General features: G+C 40.5%; 1 protein-coding gene across 2 annotated transcripts in view; it reads right to left on the bottom strand.

The window, feature by feature from the left end:
* XPO4 (exportin 4) overlaps positions 1-16,896 on the bottom strand; it is a 129,265-nt gene that overhangs the window by 83,100 nt on the left and 29,269 nt on the right. For both annotated transcript variants that reach the window (XM_084878548.1, XM_084878547.1), the window contains exons 4-5: positions 8,099-8,237; positions 391-507 (exon numbers count right to left, since the gene is read on the bottom strand). In XM_084878548.1, the coding sequence (XP_084734674.1) occupies positions 391-507; positions 8,099-8,237 (256 nt within the window). The remainder of the gene's footprint in view (positions 1-390; positions 508-8,098; positions 8,238-16,896) is intronic.

The raw sequence follows: 16,896 nt of genomic DNA, 5'->3' as shown, positions 1-16,896 counted from the left end.
CACAAGACAAAGAGCCCATACCACCTGCAATAACATTTTAAATACACAGCCCTCATGGGCGTTCTGCCAGGCCTATTTTTAAGGCCAGGAGAGTTCCACCAATTGAAGCACTGACATCTAAACACAGTAAGATCAAATTAAATAAACTAGAAATCTTTAGAGTGTATTTCCTTTTTGTTTTATTTAAAAACTAGCATTAAACAAATAACCTTAAATTGTCATCTATACTCACCAAACCTATCACTTCTATATATTCTAACAAATCACAACACAAACCTTCAGGTGCAGGCTATCATTCAGATAAAATAAATGTTCTCACTGCATTGGGAACAGACTACATAAAAAGTGCATGATCTGATAATTAAAACGTAAGAACAAAAACGCTAATACCTGAAAAACTCTTTTGCAGTTACCATGAAATTCCATACTCAGTCCAATGTTGCTAGTTTTACTTGAACTTGAGAATTCACTCAATAGTGCAGTCAGAATAGAACAGGCCAGAGTTTGCTGTAATTATTAGGTAAGAAATAATTAAGAGGCATTATTTTTCTAACAGTTTGTTTCAAAACCACATTTGTTCAAACATAATGAAACATTTCCTTTCTATCTTTAGATCTTCCATTATGTCTTTAGATTTATATCTACCAAACAGAAAATCAGATAGTAAAAATAATGATTGGCTCTCCTTCCTAAGTGGCCTAGTAATTGTTAGTTCTTCCTCAATCCCAGTTACCCAAATCCATCCAACACTTGAACTCAGGATATATTCCTAATTTGATCAGAGTACAAGTGATATTTTGAGATATTGAATGTATTATTTCATTTAATTCACACAACACTTAATCATGCCCCACTTTACATTAGAAAGAAATGAGATTCACAGACATTAAGAAATGAAGACGGAGAGCGTGTAAGGGTAATGGGGGCAGAAAAAAGGGACATATCTAATACTTTCAACAATGTTGATTTATAAAAATAAATAAATAAACACAAAGAAGTATTTTTTAAAAAGAAGAAAAAGAAATGAAGTCCAGCTGAAATTGAGCCCATAAAATGTATTTCCAAATAGATGAAAAACTGAAAGTTTATAGTCTTCCAAATATTAACCAGGTAATATATTTTTTTTAATTTCCATTAAAAATTAAGGTTTTCCTTCTCAATGGCTCTATCCAACAGGCTACTAATATCAACTCATTATTTTTATTCACAGACTATTTAGAATCAAGGTGCCAAGAATGGAGAGGATACAAATTATTTTGGCACATTTCCAGGGGTTAAACAGAAATATGCTCACTACCACTGAATAACCAAAGATTAAAGTCAAGATGATACTATTCATGCAAGCCAACAGCTGAACAGTCATCCCACCCACCAACTGCCACATCTTTGTTCAGAAATGCTTGTGATGTGGGTACCTTGACCTTACAGATGCTTTTCTTGGCAAATCTTAGCAAATATACATAAAATCAAATTCCCAAGTATTGCAATGAGTTGATATTGGTTGAAACTGAATGATGGTTACTTGACTGACCAATACACTCTTGTCTATTTTTGCATATATCTGAAATTTTCTTCTACAAAATGTAAAAATAATTAAATTACTATTGGCCTCTTAATCTCAACTAAAATAAGCATGATATATAACTGATATTTACAGATGGCATACTAGCCCATACATTACAGCATTTTCTCACATTCTTCCATAATAGGAAGCCCTAACAACAGAAAACACATGCAAATTTGCCAAGAATCAGGGGGACAGACCAAACTTCTTTCAAGAAGGATAAAGTACTCTGAACCCACTTAAACACACACTACACACTTTGTAAATTTACCTCAAAATAAACATTTGTTTTAATATAAAAATGTCCCTCTTCCCTAAATCATTTAGAGAAGTGTACAAGTTTAACTGCCTTCTCTTACAGAGAACAGTTCGTTTCACACTCATTTCATTTTACAGTTTAAAGCAAGAATGTCAAACTCTTGAGCCGCATGCAGCCCACAACGAATAAGAAACATTTTAATAAAAATTTCATAACTTAATTTTTAAAATATCCTGTTACACATAATCATTAATAACGAACTACAACATTCGCTAATGACTGATTACTATAATCATGTTGCATTCATTTTCCTTATGCACTTTATGTGCAGGTGCACCATTTCTCTCCACTAACACCAGCAGCGAATCTTTTAGCAGCTGACTACCATGTTATTAGTCTTCTACTGACTTGTTTGGTGTGTGCAACAAGAAATATTTTGCTTTCGGAGGACAAGAAAAATAGGTTTATTTGCATTAGGCTTATTAATTTGTGCAGTTAATCAGTGTCTGATAATGTTCAAGGGAAAATACATTTTTATTAAAATGTTCTATTATTTTATGTTGACCATCACTTGTTTATTTCAGTCCTTTATATTCAACGTGTCTCTATTGAAATAAAGATATATTTCTATAAAAACTGAATATTTATTTATTTATTTATTTATTTACGGCTACATAAACTTAAACCGTGTTTATTTGGCCCATCTTAGCCATTGGGTTTGACATGCTTGCTCTAAAACAGCAACCTTTTACTCTAAGGAAGTTCTAATTCACCCATAAAAGCAAGTATATTCTTAATCCATGATAATTAAATCAAAATACATTCTTATTACAGACTTATTAGCTCTCTGAACATTTTGTTTTAAACTAACTTTTTCTTCCTACAAAAATAATGTATCATCTTCTTTTAAAAACCAGAAAGTACAGAAAAGCACAGAAGGGAATAAAATTTCCCACAATCCTACTATCCGAGGGCCACGACTGTTAACATTTGTCCACAACTTCCAGGTGTGTTAACGCACAGGTATCATTAAATACACCCCATTACCATCAACCGAGATGTCGGGTTTTGTATTTTCCTTTTCCTCTTCATATTTATAAAATAAAAACACAAATTTTTAAAAGCAACTGTGTTCTTTTCAAATTTACCACTCAAAGACTTAAGAAATACATGAAAATAAATTATGCAATATGGCTGAGAGTTATTACCAGAAATCAAATATTCTGATTTTAATGTATCTAAAATTACCAGCTTTCAAATAACTAAAATATTTCATCATTAAAAGATACCAAATAGTTTAATTACTCCTTAATTTGGAAGCCCTATAAAGACTTGAGAGCAGTATCATAAACATTAATTATACTATACTGTTCATGCTCAAAGGTGCCATACCTGGAGAATAATAAATGATTAAGTACTGATTGTACATTAAGATAGCAAAGCACCTCTGCACATATCAACAGGGTATTTCTGGCTATTCATAGAAGAAGAATTAATATCATAGGGCATCTAAGACTCATTTCCCAAAGTGTTCACTCATTTTTAGTATTTAATTATCAATTAAATAAAATCTCAAAATTACTCTCATGGTAAGTGCATTACAATGACAATAGTTGGGAAGCAAGCTGAAAATGTAATCCTAAGAGAGAGAAGGGGACAGCTCCCTCTCAGGACAGAGAGAGAGAGGAAAGGGGTAAGCATCCAATCCCCCCTATGAGAGGTCACAAGTGTATTGCTTTTCTTACCCTGTAGAAGGAGGTTCCTGTGTGCTTGCTTCAGACTTAGATCTTAATGGTTAGCCCATCTGAACCCCACCCACCAATTAGTACTGTAAACCCTCGATTTTGAGGGCCTCAATTTAATGGATTTCGGATTTAAGAGACAAAATTTCCAGTTCATATGTCTCAGGTTAAAATTAAAGTGTTTTTGTTCATCCTCACCTGAGTATATTTTTTCCATTGATTTTTGGAAAGAGTGTAAGGGAGAAAGGAAGGGGAGAAAGAGATGTAGGAAGAGAATATGACAGAGATAGGGAGAGAGATACATCAATGTAAGAGAGAGAAATATAGATTATGGATTGGTTGCCTCCTTTACATGCCCTGACCAGAGTCAGGGATTGGACCTGCAACCCAGGTATGTGCTCTTGACTGGGAATCAAACCCACAACCCTTCGATGTGCAGGTCAATGCTCTAATCAATGAGTCACATCAGCCAGGGGCATGCATACTTAATTTTATTACACAAACATGTCTACATAAGTAAAGGCAGGTAAACAAACTAATTTGTCACTTTTTTAACAAACGAATTCAGAAAAGCTACTTTGAAAGACTTTCAGCTTTCATGACAAACTCCTCACATTAGTCCATTACATGGAGGTTTTATTGTATCTTCAAGTATTGCCTCTCAATCCCTTACCACAGTCAGGGCTATTATTTCTGTACTGGAGACGACGACTCTGATCCTCAAGAGTAGGGGTGTCGAACTCAATCAGAGAAGGGGCCAAAATCTAAAATCCAGCCTAAATCGCGGGCCGAATGGTTTACTGAACAGTCATAAACTGACAATGTCATAAACTGACAGCGGAGTGCAGTGATGACAGCGCGGTGCGGGCCACATTGCAAGGCCTGGCGGGCTGGATTTGGCCCGCGGGCCTTGTGTTTGACATATGTGCTCAAGAGGGTAAAGAAAAAAAGCTGTTCTAAATAATTCAGAATGGTGAATTTCAATGAAATTTGATCAAAGTTGACTGATAAAAGATTGAGATTGTCTACTACAGTTTACAGGAATTAAACTAGTATAAACACCATTAACAAGTCTGAGACTTATGAAAAGTTAATATAGCAAGGCTTCATTTATCCAAGATAAAAAAAGAACTAAGCAAATATCTGTTCATTTTCCAAATGCAGCAAATATTTTTAATGGAACTTACTTCTTATAAATCTTTCCAAAAGACTTATTTCTAAGGCATTTACTGTTTGATGTTACAACAAAAAACAAATGAAATCTACCAAAACACACAGGCTTTACTTTACGTGCTATGACCACGGATTACACACTCCCGTTTTCTCAGTCATCTTGGTCTAGTGGCACACAAGCTGTTTGCAATGTAAGTAGCACTAACAAGCCATCCTAAATTGATAATTCTTATTTCCAACAAATTAGAAACCAAGTAATACAATTTATTAAAACTATATCCAAAGTAAATTCTAAATGAAAACATTACAGGACTCTTTCTGGAGTCCAGTACTAGAATCCTCCTGTTTAGACAAAGAATTCAGGAAATCTGGGTTACAACAGCTCAGGATTGTACCTGAGGGCAATTCACTTCTGTCTTGGCTTCACTTTTTTCACCTACAAAAAGGGTCACACCCTCTGCCCTGCCTAATTCATGTGACTGTCCTAAGGTTCAAATTAAATCATGCAGGTAAAAGTACCATGTAAAATGTAGCAGGTTACCATAAGATAAAGAAGCAACAGAATTTTTATCATCATGATATAAAATAATCACCTATTTTGGCTTTTCTAATCCTACTTCTTTATTATCTATATTCCACCAAATTAAAATCTCAAGATAGGTTATAATTAATAAGGGAAAGTCATAACTAGAGCATCACTAAAGTAACAGTAGATGCTCAGTTACCTGGATTAATGAGTCAACTTTATCTCTACATCAACACTATATTAATACAAAGGGGAAGTGAAAAATGAATATACAATATATTCACTATCTTTTTAGTTGTTGATAAATTCCAAAAAGAAAATTAAATATGTGGAACAAGAAGAAATTCAATTTCAAGGTTATAAAATTGTCTAATCTGTTCTCTTTCATTGAAGTACTGAAAATCCACAAGTTAATTCACTAACAACTAAGTAACTGTTTTCTTCACATTAAAGTCTTACAGCAGCATTCTCATTTTTATTAAAAGCCATTAATTTCATTACAGTGAAAAAATACCTTAAGAGGTAGCTTGCCTTACTCACCAGCTTACTGTCACAAGCACAAGATATTCAAACACTAACTCCAGCTGACAAAACACAATACTCTTGTTCAGAGAGAGGATTGTCTCTTATAATAGCTTGGCTCTTACCCCAGGAGCTTTATTACCAAGAATAAACTTTATGAAAGGTTGCCGTACATTCAGACTTCCAGCTGTTCCTCTAACCAATGAGACTTGTGATAAGAGAGATTAAGCTAGTATCACATCCAGGGCAGCGCTGCTATGAATAAGTGAGTTTCTCACCCACTTCTCTCACATGGCAAAGAGAAAGAAAGAAATGCTAAATTAAACAGCTATAAAAGTGATTTAATGTATGCCTACTATCAAAGAAAATTAAAAAAACACATAAAACAGATTAAAATTTTGCTTAAACATTAATTTCAAACAAAAACATTTAGCTCCTTTCCTTAAGAAGTTAAAGTTTCTATATCTATCCCTCTAACTAGTACACAGTAAATCTGACCCTTGCAAACTGCAGTGAAGTAACCTCAGAAACCTTTATAGCAACAGAAGGAAAATGAACCATCACAAAGAAGGGCATGAAACAACTATCCTATATATTGTAATAAAAGCATAATGTGCTAAGTGTCTGGTCATCCAGTCATTCAACCAATCAAAGCATAATATGCTAATGATATGCTAAGGCCATTCAACTGCTTACTATGACATGCACTGACCACCAGGGGGCAGATGTTCCGACCAGTAGGTCAGCTTCCTGATGGGGTCCAGTCCATCGGGACTGAGTGAGATGGGCTAGACACAACCTACAGCCCTCCCATGGTCCCTCCCCAGCTGACCAATCTCCGCATCCCTCCCTTCCCTAATCGTGCATCGGTGGGGTCTCTTGGCCTGGCCTGTGCCCTCTTGCAATCCGGAACTCTTCGGAGGATGTTGGAGAGCCGGTTTCAGCACGACAGCGGAACAACCAGTCACTATGACACACACTGGCCACCAGGAGGCAGATGCTCAATGCAGGAGCTGCCCCCTGATGGTCAGTGCACTCCCATAGGAGGAAAACTGTTCAGCCAGAAGCAGGGCTCACAGCTGGCAAGCACAGCAGTAGTAGTGGGAGCCTCTCCTGCCTCCGCAGCAACTCCAAGGATGTCTGACTGACGGGTTTGGCCTACTCCCCGTGGGGGAGAGCAGGCCTAAGCTGTCAACCGAACAGCTCCTGAGGGCTCCCAAACTGCAAAAGGGTACAGGTTGGGCTGAGGAGACCCCCCCACCCAGTACATGAATTTTATGCACCAGACCTCTAGTTATCTAATAACTGTACAAGCACACTTGCTCTAAAAACACGTTATGATAAATGGGAACAGTACTGTGTCTGAAAAATATAATATCCTTAGGAAACATTTTATAAATTAGATAGTCGTCCACAAAATTATCTATAGAGAATCAAGACTATAAAATATTTCTTAAGGCATTAAAATTAGAGCTAATAAGTTGGTGTTCCATCTTAATACACAATTAGTTTTCACTCGCAAATAATAGCATAAATACTTACTTCTAATTTTCAATAATTAAAATATTATTTGATAGAACAAGAGATCATTTAGTATTGTTCATGTCCTAATAAGATTATATAAATATAAGGGTGATACCACTGGGGAGATCAACACTTGATGAATGCTTATTGAGCGCTGTCTCCTCTGGGCAGCCCCTAAGTGTTAATCCACAATAAAAACCAGTGAATCTACTATACTGCCCCAAATTTATTTAAACACTTAAGTTAGACTAGTATAAGGGATGGCCACAAAAAATACATTATTAGAAAGGGAAGAGTGAAAGCCAAACTATTGTAGATAGTTTCTGGCCAACGAAACTAAATGGTTTAACCTCACTTAACTGATGAGGTCAACCCTATTTCATCCACAGAACACCATCAATAATCTCTTTTTTTCAAATATCTCTATAAATCTCCTTTATAAAGGAAGTTTAGGCAACACTATATCCATGTTCATTAGTAGCTATCAAAGGTTTATTAAATATGGAGGAAATGTTCAATAGAAGGAAAATGGCTAAGCATAGTGTGATATATTAGTTTATGATATTTTACATCTTAAAATGATGATTATGAATACTAGAGCAATATGGAAACAGGACCAAATGAAAAAACGAACTACACTATATCTACAGTATGTACACATGTATGAAAAGGACTAGAGAAAATAGGAACAATTAAAAACTGCTTTTTCTTTTATGTAGATAGCCACTGCAATAATGGAATCTATATAATATAAAAAATAAATATTTACAAAATGTTAGCATACTTACCACAGTGGGATTGCCACTACTGATCAACTGGCTGACTTCATGAAAAATGCTCTTGCAGTCAATTGACTTATCTAGTGAGCCTCGTTTTACAATTACTGCTACTGCTAAGAGAATCTGTTCCCGAACATACTTTTGGAGGCTGTAAAACAAAGATCAAAGTGAAAAATTTCACATAATTCTAATATAAAAATATTCCCCAATGTCTCACTATGTCTGACCTCCTAATAACCCTGCTTTTATCTCAGTGATTATGTATAGACTCCAAAGCCAGAAGACCTGGGTGCAAATCCACACTCCATTTTCTACTGGCTTTGGGACCATAGGTAAGACAGTTAACGCTCAGAGTCTCAGTTTTCTTTTCTGGGGTGTGGGGACAACAATAACAGAGTTATTACAAGAATTGAATGTTCTCAAAACTTTGCCCAGTGCACAGTAAGCACTATGTAATCATTAGTTTCTTCAATCAATGTTCGATTCATGTAAGTCACCTCACTAAGAGCCAGATTAAGATTCCACCAATTAAGAGAGAAATTCTGACCGAATATTCATCTCCAAGAAGTAATCTTGTCTATTCCCATGGAAAGGCAGCATGCTAGCTATTCATTACACAATGTTATAAAAACAAAATTTTTAAATCTATTTTAAAATCTTATCTCTGAGATGTGTTCCTCGGTGTGGTGGCAGGAGTATTGGTCTTAATTAAGGCATTATAATAAGCTCATTAGCCCTCACCAACTTTGGTTCAGCCTATGGACTGAAAGGTCCTGGGTTCAATTCCGGCCAAGGGAACATGCCTGGTTTGTGAGCTCGATCCCTTGTAGTGGGTTGGGGGTGCAGGAGGCAGCCAAACAGTGATTCTCTCTCATCACTGATGTTTCTATCTCTCTCCCACTCTCCCCTCTTCTCTAAAATCAATAAAAATATATATTATATATATATTTTTTAAAAGGCTCATTAGACAAGGGCATAGAGATTTAACTGCCATTGCAAAATTGTTTCTTAAAGAAACCATAACCCTGAACTTTACAATCCAGCCTTTAGAGTGCACAAGGATACAACTACCAAGTGCCCTTGAAATAAAATCCAAACTTTTCAATTACAGTTGACATTCAATATCTATATACACCGAGTGGCCAGATTATTATGATCTCTGAAGGCATAATAATCTGGCCACTCAGTGTACATTCTTTATAATAAAAGGCTAATATGCAAACTGTCCCCTCGACCAGGAGTTCAACCAGCAGGGAGGCCAGCCAACTGCCTAAGCCCCCTCTCCCTGGCCAGGCTGGCCGGACCCCACCCGTGCACGAATTCATGCACCGGGCCACTAAAATATACATATATGTATGTGCGTGCGTGTGTGTGTGCGTGTGTGTGTGTGTGTGTGTGTATCTCCTATATAATAAAAGAGGAATTATGCAAATTGACCATACCACTGCTACAACCACAAGCCACACCCATCAGCCAATCAGGAGTGAGTATGCAAATTAATCCAACCAAGATGGCTGTGGCCATGGAGCAAGCAGGAGGCTTGGGTTTTTCCGGCAATGGAGGAAGCCAAGTTCCTGGCCTGCCCTGACCTCCACTGAAGGCTATAAAGTTTCAATTATAGAAGATAAGTAAATCCCAGATACCAGGGCCTCCGCTGGGGTCACTGGGGGGCATGGCTGGCCTGCAAACCACCACAAGTCCCTCACCTAGGATGCCTCACGCCCCAAGCAAACGCCCTCTGATCTAGGACACCCTTCAGGGCAAACCAGCTGGCATCCACCCGTGTACCAGGTCTCTCTCCTATCTAATAAAAGAGTGATATGCAAATAGACTGTCACTCCAACACACAAGATGGCTGCCCCCATGTGGTCAAAGATGACTATCCCCATGTGACACAAGATGGCTGCCACAAAATGGCCAGCAGGGGAGGGCAGTTAGGGGCAAATAGGCTGCCAGGGGAGCAGTTAGGCATCAATTAGGCTGAAAGGGAAGGGGATGAGGGTGATCAGGCTGGCAGGCCGAAGTAATTATGAGCAACCAAGAAAGCAAGCAAGCGAGCACAGTTGGGAGCCTGCAGTCCTGGTTTGTGAGAGGGATCCCAGATTGGAGAGGGTGCAGGCCGGGCTGAGGGACATTACCAACCCCCGCCCCGTGCACGAATTTTGTGCACTGGACCTCTAGTGTATGTGTATGCGTGTGTGTACACACACACACACACACACACACACACACACACACTGTGGCCAGATTATTATGTGCTCATAGATCATAATAATCTGGCCACTCAGTGTAATATTCTACCTAATAAAAGAGTAATATGCAAATTAACCATCACTCCGCTACATCCACAAGCCATGCCCACCAGCCAATCAAAGTTAGTATACAAATTAACCCCAACCAAGATGACTGCCACCACAGAGAATAGAAGGGAGGCTTGGGTTTCCCCGACAATGGAGGAAGCCAAGCTTTCCACACACAGTGGCAGGCCCAGGCCTCCACTTCAATTATATAAGATACATAAATTCCAACAGAAATGGCTGAAGCCACAGATCGAGCAGAAGGCTTTGCTTTGCTCCAGGCTACGAAGTTCCAATTGTAAAAGATAAATAAATTCCAGACACCAGGGCCTCCACTTGGGTCGCCTGGCAGGTGGATTGGGGAGGGAGGGTTGGCCAGTCAGAAAACCACCATAGGCCCCTCGCCCAGGCCGCCCACACCCCAAGGGAACCCCCACCCTAATCCAGGATACTCTTCAGGGCAAACGACCTGGCCCCCACCCATGCACCAGGCCTCTATCCAATCAAAAAGTAATATGCAGATTGACCATCACTCCAACACACAAGATCAAGATAGCTGCCCCCATGTGGTCAAAGATCCTGCCCCCATGTGGACACAAGATGGTCACCACAAGATGGCCAGAAAGAGAGGGTAGTTGGGAGGGACTAGGCCTGCAAGGGAGGGCAGTTGGGAGTGATTAAGCCTGCAGGGGAAGGCAGTTAGGGGTGACCAGGCCAGCAGAGGAGGGAAGTGGGGGGCAAACAGGCTGGCAGGGGAGCTGTTAGACATCAATCAGGCTGGCAGGGGAGTGGTTAGGGGAGATCAGGCTGGCAGCCAGAAGTGGTTAGGGGCAATTAGGAAGGCAGGCAGGTAAGCAGTTGGGAGCCAGCAATCCTGAATTGTGAGAGGGATCCCAGATTGGAAAGGGTACAGGCTGGGCTAAGGGACATCCCCCCTTCCCATGCACGGATTTCTTGCACTGGGCTTCAGGTACATTGGTAGGTAGGTAGGTAGGTAGGTAGGTAGGTAGATAGATAGATAGATAGATAGATAGATAGAAAGAAAGATATGGCTAATATGCTATGTGTCTGACGGTCCAACCATAGATAGATAGATAGATAGATAGATAGATAGATAGATAGATAGATAGATAGAAAGAAAGAAAGATATGGCTAATATGCTATGTGTCTGACGGTCCAACCAGTAGATAGATAGATTAGATAGATAGATAGATAGATAGATAGATAGATAGAAAGAAAGATATGGTTAATATGCTATGTGTCTGACGGTCCAACCAGTTGCTATAATGCGCATTGACCACCAGGGCAGACGCTCAACACAGGAGTTGCCAAACTGCAGTGACTTAGCAGGGGCCATTCTCAAGTGACACACCCTGAAACCAGAGAGGAGGAGCCAGATTCCTCATAGGTCCGCACAATTCCACCTTCGGCCATGTGTTTGTTGCTACTGGGGCACTGTCCACCCCAAATATGGTTTATATAATAGCACACTTATGTTTCCATTCTACACCCTGTACAAAAGCAACTTTTCAGAGTGCTCTCTCGCACTGCAGGACCCAATCGGGGATATTGAATATCCCCGCAGTCCAGGCCAAGGGACCCCACCTGCCAGAGGTACCCGTGCACTTCACACTTTTTAAAAAAAAATAAAACTTTATTGTTCATATTATTATAAATGTTCCTCCCCCGCCCCCAATTGCTCCCCTCCACCAGGTTCCCATCCCACCCTCTGCCCTTTCCCCACCCCCCATTGTCCTCATCCATAGGTGCAGTTTATGTTCAGTCTCTTACCACACCCCCCACTCCCCTTTTCCCTGAGAATCGTCAGTTCACTCCCCTTCCATACCTCTGATTCTATTATATTCAACAGTTAATATTGTTCATCAGATTTTTTTTATTTCCTTGCTTTTTAGATTCACTTGATAGTTAGTAACTGTTGTTCATAGTTTTTATTTACTTTCTCTTCCGAAAGAACCCCCTTCAGCAATTCATATAATTCTGGTTTGGTGGTGATGAACTCCTTTAGCGTTTTTTTATTGGTGAAGCTCTTTATCTGGCCTTCGATTCTGAGTGATAGCTTTGCTGGGTAGATTATTTTTGGCTGTAGGTTCTTGCTATTCATCACCTTGAATATTTCTTGCCATTCCCGTCTGGCCTGCATGGTTTCTGTTGAGAAATCAGCTGACAATCGTATAGGTACTCCTTTATAGGTAACTACCTGCTTTGCTCTTGCTGCTTTTAATATTCTCACTTTGTCCTTTGCTCTTGGAATTTTAATTATGATTTGTCTTGGTGTGGTCCTCTTTGGATTCCTTTTGTTTGGAGTTCTGTGCGCTTCCTGGACTTGTAAGTCTAATTCTTTAACCAGGTGGGGGAAGTTTTATGTCACTATTTCTTTCAGTATGTTTTCGATATCTTGCTCTCTCATCTTCTGGGACCCCCATAATTCTGATGTTGGTTTGCTTTAAGTTGTCCCAGAGGTTTCTTACATTATCTTCAACTTTTTGGGATCTCTTGTCTTCTTGCTTCTGTAGAGGAGTGTCTTCTGGCTCTTTTATGTTCCAAATCTGACTTGATTCTTGCGATCTTCCATTCTGTTTTTAGGACTCTGTATAATATTTTTTATTTCAGATAATGTATTCTTTATTTCTTGTTGACCCCTTATTATTTCTTGTTGATCCCTTATTTCTAGTTGATCCCTTTTCATATCCTCATAGGTCTTCATCGACCTTTTCTAGGAAATTCTTGAAAAACCTTATAACCGTGGTTTTGACCTCTATATCCAGTCGCTTTTTGTCCTCCATTTCTTTCGTTTGTGATCTGTTTCCTTGTCTCGGCATTTTCGCAGCTTCCCTGAGTTGGTAGCCTTAAAAGTCTCTGTGTTCAGCTTAGATGGGGCGGAGTTTCAGGGTGGAGCCTACAGCCTTGGCTTCGTCAGCCATGCCCTATGCGGCTCCTGAGTCTCAGTGTTCCTCTGGGTCCTTCGGTACTCGCTGCAAGCACCTCTGAGAGTGAGGTGCCCTCGAGTTTCGCCTGCTACCAAACAGTCTAGGCTCTTCCCCAGTGAGCCCAGAACTGGGGTACAGACACCTTTTGAGCCACAGCACCAACCCAGGTGCAGCTGGCCAGGGAGGGACCACGGGAGGTTGGCTCCAGGGCGTGTCCAACCCCATCTCGCTTAGTCCTGCCCCACTGGCCACCTTCTAATTAATTTCCTTTCAATGTGCGCGAATCAGTGCACTGGGTCAGTAGTAATTTTATTAGTTTCAGTTGTACAACATAGAGGTTAAACAATTATATAATTTACAAAGTAATCCCCCAGATAATCCAAGTGCCCACCTGGCACCATACATAGTTATTACAATATTAACTATATTCCCTATGCTGCACTTTACACCCTGTGACTACTTTTTAATTGATATATTCTTAGAGACAGAGGGAGGGGAGGAGGGATAGGGAGATGGGGAGAAGCATCACTTTGTTACACATTCATTGGTTGATTGTTATATGTGCCCTGGGGATCCAACCTGCAAACTTGGTATATCAGGACAACACTCTAACCAAATGAGTTACCCTGTGGCTATTCTGTAACTGCCAATTTATATTTCTTAATCCCTTTTCCTTTTTCACTAACCCCCTGAACCACTTTCCCATCTGGTAACCATCAGTATGTTCTCTGTATTTATTTATGAGTTTGTTTGTTCACTTATTTTGCTTTAGATTCCACATAGGAGTATTTGTTTTTTCTGACTTATTTCACTTAGCATAAAACCCTGTAGATGGACCCAGCTATTATACATATCCTCTAACACTTGCAAAAATATCCCTATTTCCTTAACATGACTTATAAGCAATGGGACCTAGATGAACTTTTATGGAACACTCCCAATTTCCTGCTGTCCAACACAATCTATAATAATAAAAGTACAATATGCTAATTAGACCAGACGTCCTTCCAGGCAAAGCCCGGGTCCTGGGAATCTGCCAACGGCCAGAGGAAAGCCTGAGTCCCAGGTGCCAGAGGGAATCTGATGCCAGCAGCCGGGGGAAGGAATGCCTACTCTCACACAGATTTCGTGCATTGGCCTCCAGTTATTAATAGTGCTTTCCTGCCTGGTCAGTGCAGCTCAGTGGTTGAGCATTGACCAATGAACCAGGTCATGGTTTAATTCCTGGTCAGGGAACATGTCTACATCCCCAGTGTGGGGCATACACAAGGTGGCTGATCAACAACTCTCTCATCATTGGTGTTTTTCTCTCTCCCTCCCTATCTATAAAAATCAGTATTTTTCAAAATAGTGCTTTCTTTTACTCTGAACGTATCCCCATTTGGACATACTAGTAAATGATGGTTACCCTTTCCTAAGGCTCTTTATGGATGGGTACTGACTTCCCTCTCTGATCTCATTCTTTCTACACACACTAAGAATTGCAGATACTGAACTTTCTTCACAGTTACTGTCACAAGGTTCAGGCACTTCCAGGCCTCTGAATTGCTCTGCCCTCTGCCCAGACTGTGGCACTACTTTGTCCAGACATCATCCCTGAAGAGAGTTCCTACACTTGGCTGGTCATAATAGGTATAAGGAGGCTCTCCAACACCTATTATAACACCATCTGTTGCCAGGGGTTTAACTTCATCTCCCAGACTGGCCACCATACCAGGCCTGCTGGTACTGTAGTCCCCGGTAAAGTATAATGCCTGCCACATGATAGGCATGTTAGAAAGTAATGCAAATGGTCCTAGCTGGTTTGGCTCAGTGGACAGAGGGTAGGCCTGTGGACCAAAGGCACCAGGTTCAATTCCCATCAAAGGCACATACTATGGTTGCAGGCTCTGCCCCAGCCCAGGCCCTGATCAGGGCACATACAGGAGGCAACTAATGGATGCATTTCTCTCACATTGATAGTTCTGTCTTTCCCTCTCTCTAAAATTCAATGGAAAAATACCCTCATATGAGGATTTTTTTAAAAAGAGAAATTTATGCAAATGAATAAATACATGTCCCTACATCCAGACTAATGTGAAAAATGTTTCTTCAAAATACAGACTTGAATCATTCATTAACCAAACAGAGAGATCCTATTATAGGCAAGAATATGAGTTGACCAAAGGTAATTTTTGTACTTTTGAGGAACCCGACAGTTTCAAATACACTCACTGACTACTAGTAGAAAAAGTACATAAAGCTGAATACTATTACTAGGAATGTACATAAAACTAGTTTCAATTATCTCTACTGACAAGAATTATAAATTACTAGAGGCCAGGTGCACGACTGCCGGTCAGTCAGACATTCCTCTTACAATTCTGGACCGCTGGCTCCTAATTGCTCACCTGCCTGCCTGCCTGCCTGGTCACCCCTAACAGACCCCCACCCTGCCAGCCTGATCACCCTTCAATGCCTCTGCATGCTGACCTGACCACCCCTAACTGCTCCCCACTGACAACCAGGCAGCCACCAACTGCCCCATCCCTGCTGGCCTGGTCGCTCCTAACTGCTCCCCCCACTCTGCCACAAACCTGGTCACCCCTAATAGCCTCCAACCCCCACCGGCCTGGTCACACCCAACTACATCCCTATGCCAGTCTAGTCTCCCCTAACTGCTCCCCCCACCAGTCTGGTCGCCCCCAACTGCCCCCCCTGCTGGCCTGGTTACCTCTTACTGCACCGCCGCCACCCGCTTAATTGCCCCTAACTGCCTCCCTTGCAATCCTGGTCACTCCCAACTGCCCCCCACCCCTGCCAACCTGGTTGACCCTCACACTCCTCCCCACCAGCCTGGTCACCCCATGCAGCATGCTGTTCAGTCATTTGATTGTCCCTCACTAATTCCCACTGCCGGCCTGGCTGCCCCATGCAGCCTGCTTGTTCAGTCTTTGGTCATCCCTTGGGCTGGCCCTGGGCAGCTGAGGAACTGAAGAGACCGGGGTACTCCAGAGGCAGGTTCACAGAGTGCTGGACCCACCTGGGGGCAGGCCCGGCCATGCCATGCACCTGCTGCCCCAGCAGTACTGAAGGGATTGGGCGCCTCTATCTTGTGGCTGTATGTGCCGCCATCTTTGAGGGCATGGCAGTCAATTAGCATATTCCCTCCTTATTGGCTGTGGGCACCACCATCTTTGTGAGGGTGATGGTCAATTAGCATATTCCCTCTTTATTATATAGGACTAGGAAAATAAATAATAAAGAACACTTAAAAAATAAAATAATTAAGAAAACCAGCATAAAAAAAGAGAAAGGTTTGAAACTGGAGCAAATTTATCTTCCACTGTTAAAACCAGAAAACATACATGTATAGCCACTCATCTATATAGAACACATTCATTAAACATGCAATGCTAACATGCTAAACTAACATAGGCTTTTTTCTTTTGTGCATCTTCTATATGTAAAGCAATCAGCAATTAACTGAAAGTTAAAGTCATGCCAGTAATTATGATTCAATATTACAAATTCAAAGACTTCCCATGAACAGTCAGTAGGAAGGTAAAACAACACTGTGCTC

This window comes from Pipistrellus hanaki (assembly GCF_964339955.1).
Source record: "Pipistrellus hanaki genome assembly, chromosome: 3".
Classification (NCBI taxonomy): domain Eukaryota; kingdom Metazoa; phylum Chordata; class Mammalia; order Chiroptera; family Vespertilionidae; genus Pipistrellus; species Pipistrellus hanaki.
This window is presented reverse-complemented; position numbering and strand designations above follow the sequence as displayed.